This window comes from Ranitomeya variabilis, chromosome 8 (genome assembly GCF_051348905.1).
Source record: "Ranitomeya variabilis isolate aRanVar5 chromosome 8, aRanVar5.hap1, whole genome shotgun sequence".
Lineage (NCBI taxonomy): Eukaryota > Metazoa > Chordata > Amphibia > Anura > Dendrobatidae > Ranitomeya > Ranitomeya variabilis.
In genome coordinates this window covers 24,578,043-24,601,374 of record NC_135239.1, presented here as the reverse complement: position 1 = coordinate 24,601,374, position 23,332 = coordinate 24,578,043, and the positions used below count along the sequence as shown (strand labels likewise).

General features: G+C 44.6%; 2 protein-coding genes across 3 annotated transcripts; both read right to left on the bottom strand.

The window, feature by feature from the left end:
- Window positions 1-231: 231 nt before the first annotated feature.
- CDC20 (cell division cycle 20) lies at window positions 232-10,650 on the bottom strand. 2 transcript variants are annotated; one of them, XM_077277957.1, is made up of 11 exons: window positions 10,520-10,650; window positions 7,925-8,143; window positions 7,578-7,723; window positions 6,997-7,093; window positions 6,335-6,460; window positions 5,152-5,348; window positions 4,983-5,077; window positions 1,544-1,775; window positions 874-999; window positions 688-805; window positions 232-615 (listed from the first exon to the last, which is right to left on the bottom strand). In XM_077277957.1, exons 2-11 carry the CDS (start codon window positions 8,130-8,132, stop codon window positions 440-442), a joined length of 1,521 nt encoding a protein of 506 aa, XP_077134072.1. In that variant the 5' UTR covers window positions 8,133-8,143; window positions 10,520-10,650; the 3' UTR covers window positions 232-439. The 2 variants fall into 2 exon arrangements, with proteins under 2 accessions (XP_077134072.1, XP_077134073.1); XM_077277958.1 differs by having other exon boundaries at window positions 10,337-10,529.
- Window positions 10,651-17,710: 7,060 nt separating this feature from the next.
- Window positions 17,711-21,872, bottom strand: LOC143788800 (uncharacterized). Its single transcript, XM_077278702.1, has 5 exons — window positions 20,937-21,872; window positions 20,739-20,800; window positions 20,428-20,588; window positions 18,904-18,930; window positions 17,711-17,826 (listed from the first exon to the last, which is right to left on the bottom strand). Exons 1-5 carry the CDS (start codon window positions 21,870-21,872, stop codon window positions 17,711-17,713), a joined length of 1,302 nt encoding a protein of 433 aa, XP_077134817.1.
- Window positions 21,873-23,332: the final 1,460 nt, after the last annotated feature.

Genomic DNA, 23,332 nt, shown 5'->3' with positions numbered 1-23,332 from the left:
GATGGGAGCAGCTTTATACACACACAGTTCTGTGCCAGACATAAGAAACCCTCAGTGAACGTGTACAGACCGCAATGTATGACAGGAAACAGGGGTCAGAGTGATTGTAAGAGGATGTGGGTGAAAATAGTGAAGTGCAACAGCACGCTCACTTCATGGCAATGCCCAGAATACAACACAACCATTAATATCAGGTCTGGCACAGCACACAATGAATAGAGATCACATTGCCAATTTCTGTACATTATAAAAGCCAATTTAATCATTGCACATCAGACAGCACAGCACTCATCCCAATATCACATGTTAAAAAGTCTATAAATCCACAACCACCCTAGAAATGCATTTACAAATCACAGGTAAAAAAAAAACGTTTTATTCCAAGATACAAATGTACATAAAGTGTTAAAAAATAAAAATATCCCCGAGGCGGCAGCGCTCAGCGTATGCTCTGGTGGATGATGCTCTTGCCGCTTCTCGCCTTCTCCTTTTCCTTCTTGGTGACGGGATCCACTTCAAAGCATTTCCACAGTCGGAGGGTCTCGTCTGCTGCAGCAGAGGCCACGGTGCTGCCGTCCGGACTCATGGCCAGGCTGAGGACTCTGGAGTTGTGCCCTGAGGGAGGAAAGCACCGATGCTGGACTATAACCCAACTACAGGCAGATTTGGGGAGTGTGCAGCACTTACCTTTCAGTTCTGTTACCCGGGTCATCGTGGGATATTTCCAGAGGACGAGTTGATTCTGTGCAAATCCGTGGCCAGAGATTAATTCCTTATAATTCGAGGACCAGAGGATCGAACAGACCTGGAGGACAAACATCCTTAAAGTCCGCTGACAAACACTGGTCACTATGGACAAGAAGTCGTCCTTACCTGTGAGTGGGTGTCCACCGAGTTCAAGCAGGTTCCTGAGCAAACGTTCCAGATTCGGATATGTCTGTCGCTCGTCCCACCACCAGTCGCAAGGACATTAGACTGCCAGGGGCACCAGGACACCGCCTACGTAAAACCAACCACACTAAAGTTACAAGTACAATTCACTATTCTGATTTTTGCAGATATTTGGAGAGGTCTGCCAAGTTTAATAAGTGCCAAAGTGAAAACCTATGCCGGATATAGAATTCATAGGCAGCTGAAAGAATGAGCCAAGATTTTAAATTTTAGCTTTAAAAAAAAAAAAATCAAAAGACAGCGAGTGCAGGTCTGGGGGTTTATAGAACGTTAGTGTTGGAAGGGACCTCCAGGGTCATTGTGTCCAACCACCCTACTCAATGCAGGACTCACTAAACCATCTCAGACATTTCAAACAGAGGCTGGACAGACGGCTTCCATTGAAGGAGAACTAACCACCTCTTGTGGCAACCTGTCCCACTCATTGATCACCCTCACTGCTTAAAAGTTTGTTTTTTGTTTTCTAGGGGTATACATACAGCCGGTATCTTCCTCCACTGGCAGAATAGAGAGTGCAGCTCTGGGGTATAATACAGAACATTACACTGCATTAGCACAAAGCATATTAAAGCATATTTAAGCATCTTCTTACCTTGACAGCACCTTGGTGTTGGGTGAAGGTTTGTACAGGTGTGAACTCCCCAGAGTCTCCTTGGACACAGGACCAGATATTTACCAGGTTGTCGTTTGCCCCACTGGCTAGATAGCGGCCATCGGGAGACCACTTCAAGCCGCAGACCTCTTGTGTGTGACCGGTCAGAGTGGCCACATGATGCTGAGCAACTCTGACATCATGGTGGTGGATGTGTCCCGTCCTGGAACCGCTAATAACCCCACCCAAAAAAAAAAAAAAAAAAAGTTGAGTGGAATGCGGTACTAGAACGACAGGTTAAGTTTTTAAAATTAGTTTTTGAATCTACACAATTTTGCTGTGCAAAAAAGCTGCATATTAGGGTATATGCACATGTTAATAGTTTTCAGACCGAAAACTTTTAGGTGGAGAAATGCTTCATAAAATAAGTGCCCCCCTAATCATTATAAAAGTGGTGAAAAAAAAAAAAAAAAAAAAAAAAAAACCCACACACAAACTGATATGTGCCGAAGTGCTGTCACAAAAACCCACCACTCATTACAGAAGAGGAGCCTTAGGGTATGTGCACGCGCTGCGGATTTGACGCTGCGGATCTGCATCAGTTTTCCCTAAGTTTACAGTACCATGTAAACCTATGGGAAAAAAAACCGCTGTGCACATGCTGTGGAAAAATCTGCGCGGAAACGCAGCGGATTATTTTCCGCAGCATGTCACTTTCTGCGGATTCCGCAGCGGTTTTCAACCTGCACCAATAGGAAAGTGCAGTTGAAAACCCGCAGAGGAATCCGCAGAAGAAACCGCGTGAAAATCCGCAGTGAAAACTGCAGTGGTTTTGCACTGCGGATTTTCCAAATCCGCTGCGGAAAAATCCGCAGCAGAATCCGCAACGTGTGCACATACCCTTAGACAGCAATGCTCTAATTTGTGATGGATAGGAGCCAGAGGTCTTCTCTATACAGGGAACAATAAGGCAGCGTTCACACTCCTGTGATTAATTGTGCGCTGTATTTGGAGTCATAATGGTTTACACACTTTAGTCACATTCATTTCACACTCAGAATTACACTACAGATGGTTTATATTTCTTTATTTCCCTGCACTCAGTGGCTCAGAAATGTACCATCTTAGTATTTGGCCATAAGTGGCGTTGGTCAGGCTTGTAGGTCAATACACTCGCACAGGCCTTTACAGTTCTGCCCAGAAATGCTCTAATGGATTGAGGCTTGTGATTGACTGTTGCCCTTAAAGGGACTCTGTCACCTGAATTTGGAGGGAACAATCTTTAGCCGTAGGGGCGGGGTTTTCGGGTGTTTCATGCACCCTTTCCTTGCATGCTAGCTGCAATATTGGATTGAAGTTAATTCTCTGTCCTCCGTAGTACATGCCTGCACAAGGCAACATTACCTTGTGCAGGCATGTACTACGAAGGACAGAGAATGAACTTCAATCCAATATTGCAGCCAGCGGGTAAGGAAAGGGTGCATCAAACACCCGAAAACCCCGCCCCTATGGCTAAAGATTGTTCCCTCCAAATTCAGGTGACAGTGTCCTTTAAGCCTTTTCTGGACTTAAAGCTTGGGCACAAAGGAGTCTTCTAAATGGAAGATGACCCCAAGTATAACTCCACCATCTTGACCAAACTTTCCTTCCTCAAGCCTTCTACATTATGCACCAGTCGTCCCTGCTGCAAAGTGCCAACATGACGCAACCATCCCTATATTTCAGGTTTTTTGCCTTGCAAGCCTCCCCCTTTGGCCATATTCATCCTCATTAGATATGAATGACAGACAGGTTTGTTCTTGGTTTCATTTTATCAGAGGACATTTCTCCAAAAATTAACATCTTTGTTCCCATGTGAGCTGTGGCCTCTTCCTTGCTCAGTGGCCTGTCTGGTCATGTCAGCACGAGACGTTTTTACCATTGATGCATTACTGGTATAACCTGTTCCCTCCAGCATCTTCACAAGCTTTTCTGTTCACCATCCATCTCCTTCCTAAACAGTATGATGACCACAGAGGTCACGTTGGGCTAATATTTGTAGATCATATTAATGTGGTACCGTCAAATTTGACAGTTGATCCCAAGGATGTACCCGCATGGTGGTGGCCAACAGTTTGTTTTTTTTTCTAATGTCTTGTCAACGTCTAGTTTTCCTATGATATCAAACAATTAGGTCTTGGAGAGAAGCCTTCAATGTTCCCACATACACCAAATAGTGTGAATTAGTTTACTGGTAAATAGAATTGAGCAAGTTTTGGTTTGGCAGTGAATATTGCAAATGCAATATTCACCGAACGTCATTGGGAGTAGAAATGACCAGTTGTGCTTAATCGATCACACAAATTTGGTACAAACAGGGTACAGATATGGCAAATTCAGATTCGGCGACCAATTCTGAACATTTGCTCAACTCTACTGGTGAGTTAACACATCAGACCAAATTCAGGTGTCCGTAAAACACTGCAAAGTACAATCCGGCGGCCGTGGATCTCCCTGCACAAACACATAGGGCTGTTGAGTTTGTAAGTACATCATGGTACAGTTTCATGAACATCTGAATTCAGCCTTCGTGTTTTATAGGATTTTCAGAGTGAAGGACAAAATTAAACTTTGTATGTAAACACTCGACCTACTGGAATTATGGATGAAGCCGTTTGTTTGCTAGAACTTTTTTTATTATATTGGAAAGATTGCTTGAATCACTTGTGTGACCCCGGCCTTAGAGGAAGTATCAGGAGAAGAGAACAGCAGTCACTCCTGGCTACTCTCCAGTCAGTACAGCCTTGTACGCAACACTTCATTGTAAGGAGGACTTTCACCATTTGGAGAGTTCAGCATTATACCTTGATCTAGTTGGTCAAAATAGTAACAGTATTTATAAGAAGAAGTGTATAAAGAAATACTGACACAAACAGTGAAGATGGAGTTTGTGATAACAGCTGCAAACCCAGAACTCTGCTCTTTGAGGCTCTGTGCACACGCTGCGGATACGCAGCGGTTTTGACGCAGCAGTTTTTCCATGAGTTTACAGTACCATGTAAACCTATGGAAAATAAAATCCGCAGTGCACATGCTGCGGGGGGGGAGAAAAAAAAAAAAAAAAGTGTGGAAACGCAGTGTTTATCCCACAGCATGTCCATTCTTTGTTCTGCTGCGGGTTAAACCTGCTCCATAATCGGAATCCGCACAAAAACCGCAGTAAATCCGCAGTGCAGTTTACCTGTGGATTTACAAAAACAGGTGTGGAAAAATCCACAGACATCCCACATGTGTGCAGATACCCTAAAGGGGTTTTTCTTTTTAATTTAGCAAGTTGGGCAGTACTCAAGGTTGTTGAGAAGGAATCTTAAGGGGATAATTACAAGTTTTAATGCCAGTCACCCAAGCTTATGACAAACTACACGAGTGCATGTAAAGAGAACAAAGAGCCAAGCCTCACCTGGACAGGATGTGATTGTTCCAGCTGAGCGAACCGACGCGGGACGAGTGGCTGACCATATTCCGCAGACGTTTCTGCTGCTGAACGTCCCAGAGCTGGAAAGTATAGGAGAATATATAAGAAAAAAAACATTCAGAAAACCAGCAATAAGCAACAGCCATAAACTCACCTGCACTTCAGCATTGCTGGTTCCTACTGCGAGATAATTGCCTTCCTTGATCCATGAGACGGACGATATGTACTCCTCAGAGTTCTCCATCTGGAGAAGCTGAATGATGTCTCCGCTCAGGTAGTTCCAGAGGTAAACGGAGTCATTCAGCGCCACAGCCAGCAGATTCAGCGAGCTCCAGTCAATTAGGTTCAAATCTGGAGTGAAGTTAAAGGGTTTAGATGTGTGGCACCTTACACAAAAAAAAACAAACAAAAAAAAAAAAAACACTGCGACGAATTGTTTTAATTTCTGAAATTTTGGTAAAATTAAAAGTTTTGATATTTTCAACTTTTAAACACTAGAGGGAGCAGCTGCTGACATTTGCCACGATAACCTAGTGTAGCACTAGTTCACATTAGGGCTGCAGCAGATGAGAGCAGGATCTGCTTCAGGTGTCAGATGTCTCCTCCTGGACGTTTGTAAAGGATGAGAGAATGAAGTTTAGGAGCAATAGGCACTGTAGTTTTGTTGGCAACTTTAATGTGATACAAAGATGCGACTGATCGCCAAGGACAGCCGGCAATGCTGATTCTGTCAAATGATGCGGAACTGCTCAATGGACTTTACAAGGAGCCGAGAGAAGCAAATGAAATCACTGCGGCTGCAGCACTCCGATCACAGGTCAGCACCGCACCACACATTAGATGACAGTGGTGATGAGCACATGTCGGGCAGTCTGACAAAGTATTAGTTATACAAGGCTAGTGACCTGGCTTCACCGCTAGAAAGTTACCTCTGCTCTTACCGCAGGACTACAGGTCAGAGTACAATGCCAGGATGCCCTGTGCTCACTGCGGCAGTGATGGTGCTCCTGTCACCGATTAACACTGCGTGAGCACAGGGAGACAATAAAATGGTGCCTTGTTTTAATTACAGATGTTAACTAGACAGCCCAGGAGGAGTTACTAGTTCAGTGCGACACTACGGAAGAGGAGGTGGGACATGAACAGTCTCCTGCAGTATGCCAGTATCGTGGTCAGACACTTACAGAGCAGCAAATAAAAATGCAGCTCCAGGACAAAAAAAATAAAATAAATATGTAAATGGTCTCAAGTGATACGCATGATTTATTAATACGATAAAGATTGACGCACTCTTTCATAGGCCTCACCAGGTCATATGGCTGCTGTACTAGACTTACAGTAATCATTCCTAATCTCTGGAGCGTCAAGGATTCTGTCGGGCATGGAGGGGATGTATCTGCTGGGCTTTTTGCTGGATCCAGGAGTTTTTTGACTGTAGAGAACCTTCAAGTTGTTCTGGTAACCTGGAGAAGTGTAATAAAATAAGCCAAGATGTAAAGAAACAATCAAAGTCATCCAGTGTCCCCGATCTGGCTCCTGCGCAGGTATACTACGCTGTGTCCTGATCAGGGTTTATGGCGATCATTAACCTCTCCTGACCATGACCGGGTGTAGGATGACTGTGCAGGAACATAATCGGGGACACCGAGTCCAACACATTCCACCCATCTACACACAGCAGGGTTGGAGGATGGCGACACGAGGAGGCCATGAGCAAAATCAGAAATCTCGTGGACTGGAGCACATCATATGGGGAGGATTATAAACGGTATTTTTGGGGATATGCAAAGGGGGGGTTGATGATTTACAGATTGCTAAACTGGTAAGAGGTATTAAAGGTGGTGGCCTTAGTTTATATTGGGAAAAGCAGGTGACAGGTTCCTTTTAAAGCAGAGAATCTAAAGAGTAGAGCTAACAATCATCTTTAGTTACAATTAGCCCATAAAGATACAGTTATGATTTAGGATAAACGGGTTTTCTTGCCAGAGTTCTCACAAACCTTCAGGAGCATTGAGTGACTTTCCACCAAGACGCAAGATTTTGGCATCTTCCATATCAAATCCATTCAGGTTGACCGCCCAGGCCTTCTGCTGCTCCTGTATATCACAGGGTAGAAAGGAGAGAGACGGGTGAGGCCAATGCCACAAATAAGGGAAATGGTGCCAAGATCTGCCATAAGGAGAGTCCTAGCACCACACATTTCGAAATGTGGATAGCTGCATTAAAATACTAATGAATTGCTTGTTTCCAGAGCTGCTTCTCTTCTGAGCTCAGCGACATCTATGGAGTCCCCCATTTATGTCATCCCCTAGTAATGCACCATACAGATCTACTGTCAGCACAGTGTGGAAGGGGGGTGTTATGGACACATATTATTCCAGGGTCTGCATTATCAGCATATACCAATTTATTCATGTAATGGGGTTTAATTGTAACATTTAAAAAGGGATATTGCACTTACAAGAAGTTACCCATCTGTAGATGGGCGATACATCTAATAATCAGAATACCCTTTTAAGTTCACGAGATTCCAGTAGCAGGAAAAAAAAAAAAAAAAAAAATGGCAGATCCAATAATCACCTTTTTTGTGGGGGACTGGTCTGTCGGCTCATTCTCCTTACTGAGCAGGAAGCTGGCCACATCCATCTGCATGGCGCTGCGGTTGGGAATAAACCGATCACCCCCAGCTCGTGACGGCGTACCCTGCAGCTTCCCCTGCGACTTGCCTGGAGAAACAATTTGATGTTACAGTAGGTGGAAAACACTTCCCAGAAGTAGCTCCATGCAGAAAGTGAACAAGCAGGGAGTGATGGGCGATTACAGATGGTAAAGATGCAGGATTGTGACTGCACAGACATCTGTCACTCCATTACATAAGGAACAGCTTCCCAATATTCCCGAGGGGGCGCCCATTATTAGTGCCGCACCTGGTGTCTTTGATGGCGTCTTGCTGGAGCTGTGGGATCTGTTTGCCGCCTTCATAGGAGACAAGATACTGGAGTTCACCGATGTGTTTGCTGACGAGCAGGCGCCCTCCTTTGCTTTGCGCTGCCATCGCGCCAGCGGAGCGTTTGTGATTGGCGTGTCCAGCTTTAGAATGCTGTTCAGGTCGTTCTCAAATACGAACTGGGCCATAAGTGTCTAATCTGCAGGACAGGAGAGAAAACATTAATGGGGAAGAATGTTCGTGACCAAAAGGACAAGTGTATCCAATACTTGAGGGGACACTCAGGAGACCCCAAGTACCGCCTCCATAGATTATTAGGCCTGGGGTGATGTACATGTGATCGTGTATCAGGCTGGATAATCAAAAGAAGAGCTACGGATTCTAGGATACAGGAGGCGGCTCTCAGGTTACTGATGTGGTCGCAGCATCGGGTCCTCATCCAGTCACTCCAAATCTAGTATGTTACAATTTAGTGACTACAGACTGATTAGATCAGACCGCGCCTTTAAGAGGGACCCCCAAAACACCTCTTCAATTATCAACACAGTGCCATAGGGGACTTCAATACAATGACTGCTATGATCTTCACTATAGGGGCTGTTACTGAACCAGATCTTGAGATTACATCTTAATTCCTATGATGGGTTTCACTGCACCCGTGGGGTGGTCAGTGCATCTATATACCTCCTCATTCCGCATCTTGACTCTTCTGATGGACAGCGCTCCCTTCCTAGAGTGGACCGTGTCCCACGTGTGCTCATGTACTAACTAGTCGAGGCGGCAGCAACGCATGTACACAGTGCTCCTAATCAGCTGCTCTGCGCCGTGCACCCAGAAACATATCAGGGAGGAAGCAAGAGCTGCCCATCACAAAGAATCCATGCCAAGGGGGCACTGAAGACCCCTCATTTACATAAGAATTAAAGGGCCACTGTCACCCCCTCCAGCCATTATAAACTAAAAGAGCCACCTTGTGCAGCAGTAATGCTGCATTCTAACAAGGTGGCTCTTTTAGTTTTAGGTGCATAATGCATAACAGTGCGGGGCTGAGATTCCAAAGGTGGGTGGCCGCACTGCCGCGCAGGCACAGTGTGCAAACCTGGCTTGGACGGCAGACGGCCAGAGCTTACTGCGCCTGCGCAGAACAGTACTACACAGCGCAGGCGCCGGTTTGAAAACGTAAACAGCGCTGAGGGGGCGGCGCAGAAAGACCAAGAAGATGTGTGTGACGGCAGAGGAGCGTTTCGAGCTGGGGAGTGAGGAGCCGCCTCCCTGGCTAGAGACCGCAATGGTGGCTAAGTATCAAATCGCTTTTTTTGGGGTATACTTGAAACAAACTAAAAGAGCCACCTTGTTACACTGCAGCATTACTGCTGCACAAGGTGGCTCTTAGTTTATAACGGCTGGAGGGGGTGACAGTGGCCCTTTAAGGAGTTATATTTTTCAGGCACTGAAATAGTAACAGAGCGCCAGGAGGATTTTAGTCCCCTATAACACTGTTCAGTTACTTCAAGGGTGTGTGCAGACAGTCGGTAAATGCAGCAGGATGGACGCTCCGTACTTGGGATTTCTAGAAATATCCAGACACCCGTGGAGACGTACATGCAACCCATCTCTCCAGACAGCAGCAAGTCAATTTCTCTTGCTGAGACGCTAGTTCACCAATAGAAATGTATAAAAATGTAGTGACATGTCTAATCACTCCAAGTTGTAGAATACTGTCACTGCCATTGCAAACTCCAGGGGTAAAAAATGGTTAAACATTAGAAGCCCCCAGTATTAGATCTGGGGGGTCCCGGCACTGGTGCCCCCCTCCCATCAGCCACTCCGTGAGATCCCGGCACTGGTGCCCCCCTCCCGTCAGCCACTCCGTGAGATCCCGGCACTGGTGCCCCCCTCCCGTCAGCCACTCCGTGAGATCCCGGCACTGGTGCCCCCCTCCCGTCAGCCACTCCGTGAGATCCCGGCACCGGTGCCCCCCTCCCATCAGCCATACCATGGGGTCCTGGCACTGCTGCCCCCCTCCCGTCAGCCATTCCGTGGGATCGCCAGCACTGGTACCCCCCTCCCATAAGCCATCCTGTGGGGTCAGGGCACTGGCGCCCCCCTGTGGGGTCCCAGCACTTGCACCCCCCTCCCATCAGTCACTCTGTGGGGTCCCAGCACTGGCGCCCCCCTCCCGTCAGCCAGGTGAAGACCCTGTAGCACCAGCACCCCAACCCCCAGATAAGGAGGGGAAGCAGCATCAAAGCCCACCAAGCTTATATTTTCCCAGAACAATGTACACCCCAACCACCACCAGATGGTGAACAGCAGGCGCCGCCATAGAGAGGCCCCCAGAATAATGGGCCCCTAGTCTGCAGTGCTCTGATTGGCTGCCAGTATAACTTACACACAGAAGCCATGGGGCCCACATAGAGGGTGAGAAGCCATGAATGAGGGACGGCGGACACCTCCGTTACCAGCAGCTGCCCCTTATATGGGGGGCTCCACAGCTCAGCACCGCGTTATACCCGGGGTACCGGCCACAGCAGCGGACACCAGCACACACTACCTGCCGCAGCCCCGCACTCACCTCCCGCACTGCGCGACCAGAGACACAAGTCAGCAGCTAGTAACGGTCACACGCCGGACGCAGCTTGTTTTAAAACCCAGCTGCCGAGCCTCCTGATTGGTCGCTCGACGCCGAGTAACTCCATGGCAACCACCAGACAAAAAAAAAGTTTCAGGAAGTACCAAACCTTGCGCTCTGATTGGACGAAGCGCACCAAGTGACAGGCGGTGCTTTGTTCCAAACGACCAAACTGGAGTGACGTCACCGGAAGTAACCAGACCACCATTTTTGTTGAGGGTGAGCGCTTAGTAGTTGCCAGGAGAAGGGCTGCCTGTTATGTGACTCTGTATGGTGGTCGTCAGTGAGGGTGGGCATAAAAGTGAATGGTGATTTCCAGCCAGTAGATTCCTAGAAGTTCGGAAACCTAGGAATTAAATTAATTCTGGATGACGTTTAAGAAAAGGGTCTTCCTGAGGTAGTTTTTACCTCAGGTTGTCGTGCTTCAGTGCACGTGTACACCTGGCCTTAAAGGGGTTGTCTGGATGTTTTTTCCCGCCAGTCGTAAGATTTACGCATAGTTAGCAGTCGTAAGATTTACGCATAGTTAGCAGCCGCACGTTTTTTATTTTTCTGCATAATCTTCGCTATACGAGGTTTTGTTTTTGTGAGACGAGCTGTCATTTTTTTTTTAAGCGCCATTTTGCCAACTATGTCTGTAAGGTCGCGTGCACATGTAGCGTAAATGCTGCATTTGTTGTTTGTGTTTTTTTCACAAAAAAATTGTGCTGAACCGTGCGATGTTGGTGTTTTTTTCTCTTCAGGCTTCTATGGGGAGTCTGAAAAAATGAAAAAAAAAAAAAAACCTGCAGAAACAAAGCTTTTCTGTACTATAGAAGCCACATTAAAAAGGTGGCTTCACTTCTGCGCCAAAAACGCATCAAATAAGGAGGAAAAGGCATAAAGAGTGCAGCAAAAGCGCCATGATCACAGATGTTATGGCGTAGTTTTGTGCGGGTTCACACTCGTAAATCTGCAATTTTTTCTGCTGCTTTTTATCATCAAATTTTCTGCAGATAAAAAGCAGCAAAAAAGAAGTAGCGTGTGAACACGGCCTCAGCGTTACATTTTTGTAAAAATGTTTTCAGTTTAATGGAGAAAAAAAATCCACTTTACCGATTACTGTAAATAATCTGCTCACAGTATTGTACGGGTTTTTACAAATATAGAGTAGGGAAAATAAGAATTTACTACACTGACGATTTTGCAAGTTGTACCACCTACAAAGAATGGAGCGGTCTGTAATTTTTTTTTATCATAGGTACACTAAGACTACTTTCATACTTCCGTCGGTACGGGGCCGTCGCAAACCGTCGGCCCGACGTACTGACGGATGTTGTGCTAAATTTAGCACAACATGGGCAGCGGATGCAGTTTTACAAAGGATCCGCTGCCCATTGTGATGAGCGGGGAGGAGGGGGCGGAGTTCCGGCTGCGCATGCACGGTCGGAAATGGAAACGTCGCACAAAAAAACGTTACATTCGCGTCCGCCAAAACACGACGGATCCATCGCTTCTGTGTTATTCTGTCCATATAACATTATGCATATCACTTGTTTTAGCCTCTTTATAGCTCTGCATGCCTTAATTTTTCATTTTTTATGGGGTTTTTTACCACTTTCTCAGATGGGTTCCAGTCAGAATCTGCATCAAAAAGACTTTATTTGCACGCACCCTAAAAGGAGCATTTCTGGGAGTAGTTTCCACTTGAAAAACTCATCATCGATCAGTCATAAAACTCCATGTGATACTGCCACTCATTGACCCTTTTAGTAGTAGTGCCTGCTGTGACTGACCATTCCATTTGGGGAGACCCCAGCTTGTGTTTTGGACTTGCCTAAAGGCCCCGTCTCACATAGCAAGATCGCTAGCGAGATCGCTGCTGAGTCACAAGTTTTGTGACGCAACAGCGACCTCAGTAGCGATCTCGCTATGTGTGACACGTACCAGCGATCAGGCCCCTGCTGCGAGATCGCTGGTCGTGTCAGAATGGCCTGGACCTTTTTTTGGTCGTTGAGGTCCCGCTGACATCGCTGAATCGGTGTGTGTGACACCGATCCAGCGATGTCTTCACTGGTAACCAGGGTAAACATCGGGTTACTAAGCGCAGGGCCGCGCTTAGTAACCCGATGTTTACCCTGGTTACCAGCGTAAATGTAAAAAAAAACAAACACTACATACTCACCATCTGTTGCCCGTCAGGTCCCTTGGCGTCTGCTTCCTGCTCTGACTGAGCCGCCGTAAAGTGAGAGCACAGCAGTGACGTCACCGCTGCGCTCTGCTCTCAGCTCTCACTGTACGGCGGCTCAGTCAGAGTAGGAAGCAGACGCCAAGGGACCTGACGGGCAACAGATGGTGAGTATGTAGTGTTTGGTTTTTTTTACATTTACGCTGGTAACCAGGGTAAACATCGGGTTACTAAGCGCGGCCCTGCGCTTAGTAACCCGATGTTTACCCTGGTTACCCGGGTGCTGCAGGGGGACTTCGGCATCGTTGAAGACAGTTTCAACGATGCCGAAGTCGTTCCCCTGATCGTTGGTCGCTGGAGAGCGGTCTGTGTGACAGCTCCCCAGCGACCACACAGCGACGCTGCAGCGATCAGCATCGTTGTCTGTATCGCTGCAGCGTCGCTGTGTGAGACGGGGCCTTAAGTGTCACCTGCAAAAAATGCTGCACAAATGAACATAATGCACAGCAATGTAAAAACAACATTGCTGTGCGTATGTTTCATCTTTTGCTACTTATTTAAACTGCTTCGGAGTTTGGTAATGTGTTGATAGTTTAAGTCAAAGAAAAAAGATGCAGAGCCGCCGAAAAAAACGGCAACAAGGCTGCCAGCAATTTCCTAAAGTGGCTTCACTTAGGGAAACCTCGGCAGATGTGCAGTCAAAAATAAGATGCTGTGTGCACATGCGCTAATACAGAGGTCCCCAACCTTTCTGACCTTAGAGCCACATCCAGCAATGAAGGAGGGTCGTGAGCCACATTCAGCTCCTCCCCCACTCTCAGTAGTGACACCGAGAGCCTCCATTATCGGTATAATGACAACTAAAGCTTCTCCACTGAAATCACACCAAGGCAGTATGCCAAGCTCCACTGTTTCCTATCTCACTCCCATTCAAATCTGCTCTTCTGTACAGAGCTACACACAAAAGTAACCATTTAGGGATCTGCTCTTAATAGTTATTTACATCTAGTGATAATGCACCAAGCTGGCTCCCGAGCTACAGGTTGGGGACCCCTGCGCTAATACATGTGAATTTGTGATACTTTGTAATCAATCCGATGAAGAAAAAGTGCCATCTTGTATCAGTTTTTTGTTAATCGTTTCCTGCCAATTGGATTTCTGTATTTGTTCACAAACCTCCTCAGTCATACGAATGACTGGCTAGTCTGAAACATTAAATTCAGTTCAGGTAGAGGCTACTGCAGCCGCAGCTTTCCCCTACCTCAGTGTCTGCGAGCGCATGCTGTGAGAGGGGAGAGGGAGCAGCTAAAGGAGACGTCTCATTGACTACGAGCACTCAACACAGCTCTGATATCACACCAAGAAGAGCCGTCAATTCAGCAAGCTTTATATCAGGAGTAATGTGCAGAAAACCGAAGAGAAAAATGAAAACAAAATACTTAAAGGGTTTGTCATTTGAAAACAAGTTATTCAATTATTTATTAAAAAATAAAATATCTTACAGCCTTTATTTTTAATTAAGCATTGAAATAAAATGCCATATAAATATGTTGTGTAAAAAAAAAAGCATCCAAACGGCAATGGTCCTGTGGACATCTAGAGATAGAAGCGGAGGAGGGGCAGCGGCGTATACGTCAGCTCAGGCGGCGGTCTTAGTTGGGAATCAAAGCAACTAGAACCAAAAGAAATAATAAAAGTTAAAAAAATATATCAGTGATGTCACGCATTCCTGACTACAGTGTATACTAATTCCCCATAACTAGTGCAAAACCTCCACCAGTTATACCTGTTATCTGCACAGGAATGATAGTTATAAATTAGTATAAATGTAAACTTGAAGGGATTGCCTAATACCAAACTATTAGCTACCTGTAGGATAGGTCATCGATATGCGATCGATGGAGGAGGAGCTGTGTCAGACACTTATGTCTATACATATGTGTGACTCATCTCCGGACAGGCAGTGTGGGGGTAGAAGCAATACAGCAGACCTGACAGTGCTATGGGAGGATGAGAGCTGATAGAAGGGTTTGTAATGTGACACAGCTAAACTCATCTGTGCTGCTCCTACCTCCAGACCTTATCTGAAAGATGTGAGCAATCGGTGCTCTTATTCCAAGCACTTTCTAATCATGCAGGAGGTGAGACCAGGACTTCAGAGCTGTATCCTTACATCTCAAACACCGAGAAACCTAAGCTATGGCGGGGGGGTGTTATTTTTTCTGCTGTGTTGTTGCCTCCTTATGATTGGGCAACTCGTACAGGGAGAAGAAGTACATGTCCCCAGTGAAAATATCTAAAAACACTCGCTTAGACTTAACAAAAGTTAACTAAGTAGGTGCAAAATACTTTGCTATTATCTCTGCAATTGGACAGACGACATTTAAAAAAAAAAAACTTTACTCCACTCTGCAGCCACCATTACACCCCGTAACCTGGTCTAAATTAAAAATTAGGTGAAAGGTCCTCTTTAATTACATTTATATTTTTTTTGTTTACCTTTTTAGTGTTTTTAAATATATGTATTAATTTATTTTTACTTTATTATTTAGTCCTTATAGAGGATGTGAACCTATGAGCATTTGATCACTTAGGCCGGTTTCACATTTGCGGTTGTGTCCGCAGCGTTTGTGCCGCAATTTTCCGCATGCGTTGTGTTTTCCTATCTTTAACATTAGAGACGCATGTGTCTGCGATTGGTTGAGTTTTGCCGCGTTTGACGACGCATGTGTCGTTTCGTGGTCTGCGGTTTGGCGCGGTAAACGCTACATGTAGTAATTTTAGAGGCGTCAATTTGCCGCCTAGAAACGTATGCGATTGTTAGCGCTAGGAATGCGGCAAAAAAACGCATTGCAGTCTATGGGAACGCATGCGTACACATGTCTTTGAGTACCCATGCGTTTGATGCGCTTGCGTTCTTCGGACTGCGCATATCCAGGAACTGATTTAGGCATGCCCATTAAAGACACACCCTCCTGGAAATATCAAAGCATAGCATAAAAAGCGCAAACATATGTAAAAATACATGCAAACGCTGCAGTTTTTTTACCATCAAGTGTAAGCTGATGCGGATAAAAAAAACGCTGCGTTATCTGACGTTTGCATGCGTTTTTGCATGCGTTTGCGGTTGCGGACAATACGCTGTGGACTTAATCGCAAATGAAAAAATTACCTTATACCATATACGGAAATACTACAGTGTTGCAGGATATACTAGTAATCACAATCTCTTAGGCTTCCTCAAAGTTAAAAGATGGCGGTGACAGGGGCTACCAGCTGCTCTGGTGATTCATTGGCTTCAATTAAAAAATTATAGTAGTTTTAATAGGACAACCCCTTGGTTTTGTTTTTTTTAGATAGTAATGGATATCCCCTTTAAAATAAAGACTTTTCCCTTAGGCTTCTTTCACACTTCAGTCGTTTGGCGTCAGTCACTTCCGACAAAGTGACGGATCGACGGATCCGTCACAATTGTTGAAAAAACGGATGTAACGGATCCGTTTTTTTTTACGGATCCGTTACTCGGGGGTTGTATATACTTTTTGGAGCATGCGCAATTGAAAAAAATTGAAAAAACGGATTGGGGCGACGGATCCGTCGAAATAACGGTCGCGACGGATCCGTCGCCCATAGGTGGCCATTCTATGGAATGACGGATGCGACGGATCCGTCGCGATCCGTCATTTCAACGGAGACAAAAAACGTTGCAATGACCGTCAATGTCTAGATGACGTCCGCTAAATTTTGACGGATCCGTCGCATGACGGATGGAACGGACGACCATCCGTCACAATCCGTCGCTAATGCAAGTCTATGGGGAAAAAAACGGATCCGTCGAAAAAAAAACGGATCCGTTTTTTGAGGAAAATGACGGTTTTAGACTGACGCCAAACAACTGAAGTGTGAAAGAGGCCTTAGGCAAGTTGCACCCTCCTAAGATATCCTGGCACTTGTTGCTCTACCTAACCTTATTTTTTTACTCACCATTCCTCCAGCTGTCTGTGATCTCTTCACACGTTCAAGTCCCCACCGATATTCATTATGGAGTTGAAAAAGTTGCTATGCAAAGCCTGGAGGATGGAGGGAGGGAGCAATATGTCACCAAAGAGAGTTGTAGAAATCCTGTACCAAGGGAATTTTCATCCAATACTAAATTTTGGAACCATCTCCCTTAGTAGTTGGACTTCCACTAACCATTGGCGAATATTTTGTAGTATACATTGTGTAACAATTAGAGGAATTGTGCATGAGTAATTAGAGTGCAAAAAAGCTGTTTAAACCAGAAGGGAATGCCTGCATCGCAGCTAGCTGGAAGTGAGGGTTAGCAGCACTCACTGCCGAAGGACCTTAGAGAAGGCCATTAAAGAGAATAGAAGAAAGTTCCAGCCTCTGCTGCAATGGAGACCAACCTGCATGTAGTCAGGAAAAACAATTGCCACCATGGAGACTCATTCCTATAAGTGAAGAGTGCATCAGCCAACAGAATAATTGGCCTCCCATAAGGGGCGAAGAGATAGCCACACCTTGACTGTGGTTCCTGCTCTGTCTCCTGTGTTCTCTGAATTCATTTTGCCATCTTCCTGTTGGGAAATTATCTCTTCCACCAAGGAATATTGTATTCAAAGTCTAACGGAGCACATCAGCTCCCAACCATATAGGCCTTTAGAATGGATTTCCTACAGCCTGGAAACCCCGCTTTGAACAACGCAGGCAGAAATATTAAAATTAAGTCATTGCTGGGGTGTTCCTGCCATTTTGACCCTCCAAAGGCAAAGAATAGTAGTAACCTGTCAATGCAGAAAATGCAGGACCAGAAATGCAGCAGCTGGGTCCCCAGACAGATTGACTACCAGTGGGTTATCGCTAATACAACTATAATAGTGCAGTAACACTTACTATTTAAAGCTGCTTTTCTATGTTTTTTAAATAAACATGTTCATTGTTATAAGACTGGTATTCATTTTACATTATGGGTTTATGTACTGTAATAAGATACGCACCAAGCAGATGACTGCAGGGATGAGGAGCAAGGCTGCCACCATCAAGCCAATAAGTACGCTGCCATACACGGGGATCGCTCCAACTATAACACAAAACAAAAAGTTTATTAGCAAAGTTGGGTCAGTGAGAATGTGCAGAATCTGATATACTTAATAAAGGGGTGTAACAAGTCGTAGCGCTCGGGGGTCCATTGGTCCTTACATCTGGGTCCTAAGTCCTCCATTCCTTGGCACTAAGGCCCCTTTCACACATCAGTTTTTTGCTGTCAGTCACAATCCGTTGGCTCGACGGATCCGTCGCAGATTGTGAAAAACTGATGCAACTGATTTGTTTTTTCGACAGATCCGACTAGCTGATCCAGCTAATTGGATCCTAAAAAAATTGGAGCATGCTCAGTTAAAAAAAACGGAATCCGTCACCGGATTCCGTCAATTCACGGATCCGGTGCCATAGGGTTCCTTTCTAGCAAACGACGGACAACGCCGGATCCGTCGCTGTCCGTTTTTTCGACGGACACAAAAAACATTACTATGTCCGTTTTCTTTGGCCGCCGTAAAACCAATTTTCGATGGATCCGGCAAAAAACAGATACAAGTCTATGAGGAAAAAACGGATCCGGCGGCAACTTTTGCTGGATCCGTGTTTTTCAAAATTTGACGGATTGTGACTGACGGCAAAAAACTGATGTGTGAAAGCAGCCTTAGTGATCGAGGGGGTCCAGTAAACATTCCTGATATAATATGATCGATATGGTAAAGTGCAATTTCACTGCTCTGTTATGGTAAAAATATAACAAATTCTTTGCACAATGATTCAGCATATTTCGAGTCTCCAGTGCCTCTCCGGTCCTCTTCGGGGTCACCTGACATCTATTTTAACGTGCCAACGCACACTAGGCTCTAAAAGTCACTTCTACAATGTAAGTCTATGGAGTGTCAGGACAAGGCTCCATACTCTTACATTGTAAAAGCAGTTTCGGAGTAACCATCACGTGACCTTAAAGAGGACTGGAGAGGTGCTGGAAACCTGGGAAGATGAAGATTATTATGGCACTGACGCTGCACTACATATCCAATCACACAGGATTAGGGAATAGGAAGTTTGGGGGAGCGCTTCTTTAAAGAGTGTAAGAGACAATAGTGAAAGGTCTTGGCCGTACCTGCTGTAGCTGCTGTTGTCAGTGTTTCTGTAGGTGTAGAAGCAAAAGGAAAAAAAAGCATAAAAGTTTTATTAACAGGCTGTTGGTTTCCACAGATTGCCATCTATATACCCATAGCTACAGTATATACTGAATGTTGAGGTCACTTGGACATTACTTTGTTAAAGAGCTTAAAGGGGCTGGATACCTGAGACCTCAGAGCATCGTGCACATCTTTTCAAGTAATTGAAAGTTTTTGATTACTTTCAATTTGCAGTGAATCGATTCCCTTGCAAATTTAATTACCCGGCTAAATTCTCAAAACTGGCACCTAAAATTTAGAAAAATTCGCTCATCACCACAAATGTATATGGCTATTACACATATATGTATAGAGAGGGATAAAAACAGGTGTATGAATAAACGTATAGAAACGGGAAACCTGCTCTTATTATGTATCTTACCATAGAGTTATTGCATCTATTGGCTTCATGTAGATGGTTATTGTGATGTGTATATTATGATCCAGCTTCAGCAGTGCCCCTCTTTTAAAGGGAACCTGTCACCTGAAAAACCACTATTAACCTGCATATAAGGGGTTAATCTGCAGGTTAATAAAGCTGTGAACCTGCCCAGCGCTGACACTTAGACCCCCACTGCCGGGAGGAAATGATGTTTATTCCTCCCGGCAGTGTTCCAGTTTCAGTCACGGAGTTGTCACCGACGGGGTTTCCAAGACTGACTGACAGCTGGGTCTAATGCTGAGCTGCTGTCCTGGTGTACAGAACTATATTATGGACTCAAGGACCGCTGACCTGAAAAAAATGTTATTAACCTGCAGGATAAGTCATCAATGATAAAGTAGTGGACAATCTCTTTAATTATTGTGTCTTTGCTTTCAATAAAGATTGTTTTAATATTTCATTTTTGGTCCTGTGCTGGATTCTTCTAGGTATTATATTTGTTCTTTTTATTTCCAGCTGACTTATTGACTATTCCGTAATTTATGCTATTACCCTCTCTTATAGGTGTTAATGGACTACATGGCGGAAGGTTTACTAGTCCTCTAGTGATGATCTCCTGATAAAACAGTGATATTCTCAAAACTACAGCAAGCAGCCTGGTAAGTGATACATCGCTGCCTCCTACATCATGCTGCTCTCAGATTAGGTGACAAAAATCTGATTCCCTTTAATCTTGAACACATGTAGAATTAAAATAAAAATACGGTAGATAAAAGTATCAAATTCAGTATGTGCAAATACATTAATAACTAACAACAAATTCAGTATATGCAAATAAATAACCAATTCAATCTAAAATAAATAAAAAAGTAATAAACAGAAAAATGAAGAAATGATCTGTTATAAATATGAAACTAAAGAATCCAAAGAAATGCAAAAATTCAATAAGAAAACAACAACACGCACTGACACATGTAAATAGCCATAATTGATGAAGCGGTCAAATCTAAAAAATCAAAACCATCAATAAAAATGGAAGTTAGGAGCTCAGGAATGACTGTATCAACCCCTGATATCTCACCTGCAGATGTGGTGTTAACAGGAAGCAACAACTGCAGATCTTCCATCATTTCTCCATTGTTTCTTACTACCTCTAAAAATGTAGTCTGCAGCTCGTCACTAGAAGGCGCCACTGAGCTATTTGGAAACACCGCTATATTTTCTGTCTTCACCGATCCTTTGCTGGGGGAGAGAGACAACTTTCGTCACTGATTACACATATATTCGCCTCCCTAAGATCACTTATTCACCGATAGTAAATCATCAAAACCCAAACTGGTGACCCGATGACCGAGACCCGAGAAATGACCATTATTATCATTAATAACTTACCTGAATCCAGTTATTTCCACGGATTGACAAGAAGGATAAATTATTCTTATCGCCTGGAATACCTGTATGTAAGATATAACAGAAGATATCAGTAATGTCAGACCACAAAATGCAGAATGTCAGCCATAAATCATAGATGTTATTCTGCCCCTGATTCAACTTTGTGATATAAAAGTGCGACAATAATTGTAGTCTCACCAGCTCTTCAATCCTTTTCTTTAGCTCGATGTAATAAGGATCAGTTGGATTTAAAAGTCTTTCATCAAACTCCATATTCGTAATTGTGAAGAAGAACCTTACAGGGGTTAGGGAGGGAGTCTCTCCAGTTGCAGGAGCAGCAGTTGTGATTCCTGTAGTTATGGGAGCAGCAGATGTTTTTAGTGTTCCTGTAGTTATCGGGGGAGCATTTAGTATTTCTGCAGGTTTGGGAGTAGCTGTTGTCTTTGTTAATGCAGTTATAGGAGCAACAGCACTTTCCAGTTTCCCTGTAGTAACAGCAGCAGCAGGTGTCGGTCTTTTTGCAGTTATGGGATCAGTAGTTGTTGGCGTTCCTTTCGTTGTGCTCGCAGACGTTGTCTTAAGTACTTCTGTTGTCTGTGTGTCTCTAGTCATAGGAGAAGATGAGGTCAGTGTTTCTCTATGTATGGCAAAAGCAGCGGAGAGTTTTACTGTATTTTTTGGAGCATCAGTTGTCAGCGTCCCTGTAGATGTAGGAGCAGCAGTTGTCAGCGTCCCTGTAGATGTAGGAGCAGCAGTTGTCAGCGTCCCTGTAGATGTAGGAGCAGCAGTTGTCAGCGTCCCTGTAGATATAGGAGCAGCAGTTGTCAGCGTCCCTGTAGATGTAAGAGCAGCAGTTGTCAGCGTCCCTGTAGATGTAGGAGCAGCAGTTGTCAGCGTCCCTGTAGATGTAGGAGCCGCCGTTGTCAGTCTTTCTGTAATTCTTTGACCTGCAATTAATGTCAGTGTTTCTGCAATTGTAGAAGCCACAGTTGTCAGTGTTTTTTTAGATATAGGATCAGATGTTGTTGGTGTTTCTGTAATTATGGGAAAAAATGATGTTGTTAGTGGTCCTGTACTTATGGGAGCAGCAGTTGTCAGTGTTTCTCTAGATATAGGAGCAGCAGTTGTTGTCATGGTGTCTTTACTATTGGGAGCAGCAGTTGTCCCTGTTTCTTTATTTATGGGAATAGCAGTTGTCACAGTTTTTGTAGTTGTTGCAGCACTATGCATCAGTGTTTCATACGTAATGAGAGCAGCAGTTGTCACTGATTCTGTAGTTGTGGGAGCAGCAGTTGTCAGTGATTCTGCAGTTGTGGGAGCAGCAGTTGTCACTGATTCTGTAGTTGTGGGAGCAGGAATTATCACTGATTCTGTAGTTGTGGGAGCAGCAGTTACCACTGATTCTGTAGTTGTGGGAGCAGCAGTTGTCAGTGATTCTGTAGTTGTGGGAGCAGCAGTTACCACTGATTCTGTAGTTGTGGGAGCAGCAGTTGTCAGTGATTCTGTAGTTGTGGGAGCAGCAGTTGTCACTGATTCTGTAGCTGTGGGAGCAGGAATTATCACTGATTCTGTAGTTGTGGGAGCAGCAGTTATCACTGATTCTGTAGTTGTGGGAGCAGCAGTTATCACTGATTCTGTAGTTGTGGGAGCAGCAGTTGCCACTGATTCTGTAGTTGTGGGAGCAGCAGTTATCATTGATTCTGTAGTTGTGGGAGCAGCAGTTGCCACTGATTCTGTAGTTGTGGGAGCAGTAGTTGTCACTGTTTCTGTAGTTGTGGGAGCAGCAGTTGTCCCAGTTTTTGTAGTCATGGGTACAGCAGTTGTAACAACTTCTGTAGTTTTAGCATGAACACTTGTCCTAGATTCTATACTTATGGGAACAGCAGTTGTCACTTTTTCTGTATTTATGGGAACATCTGTTTTCAATACTTCTGTAGTTATGAGAGCTGCAGATGTCAGTGTTTCTGTAGTTTTGGCACCAGCACTTGTCACTGTTTCTATTGTTGTGGAAGCAGCAGTTGTCAGTGTTTCTGTAGTAATGGGATTAGTCATTGTCAGCTTTTCTGTAGTTGTTGGAGTAGCACTTATCACTGTTTCTGGAGTTATTGGAGGAGCAGTTTTTCCTGTTTCTGTAGTTATGGGAACAGAAGTTGTGACTGTTTCTGCAGTTATTGGATCACTAGTGTTCACAGTTTTTGTTGTTATGGGAGCAGCATTTGCTACCTCTTTTTCTGCAGTTTTGGCACCAGCACTTGTCATTGCTTCTATACTTATGGAAAAAGCAGACTTCACTGTTTCTGTAGTTGTGGAAGCCACGGTTGTTATCGCTTTTTCTGAAGTTAGGGGAGTAGCTGTTTTCACTACTTCTGTACTTAAGACAGCAGTAAATGTTGTCACTGCTTTTGTGGCCGCAGAAGCAGTCAGTGTTTCTGTAGTAATGAGATCAGCAGTTGTCTCTCTTTCTGTAGTTATTGGAACAGTAACAGAAGTTGTCACAGTTTCTGTAATATCAGAAGCAGCAGTTGTCACCGTTTGTGTCATATTGGGAGTAGCAGTTGTCACTGTTTCTGTAATTATTGGAGATGTAGTTTTCA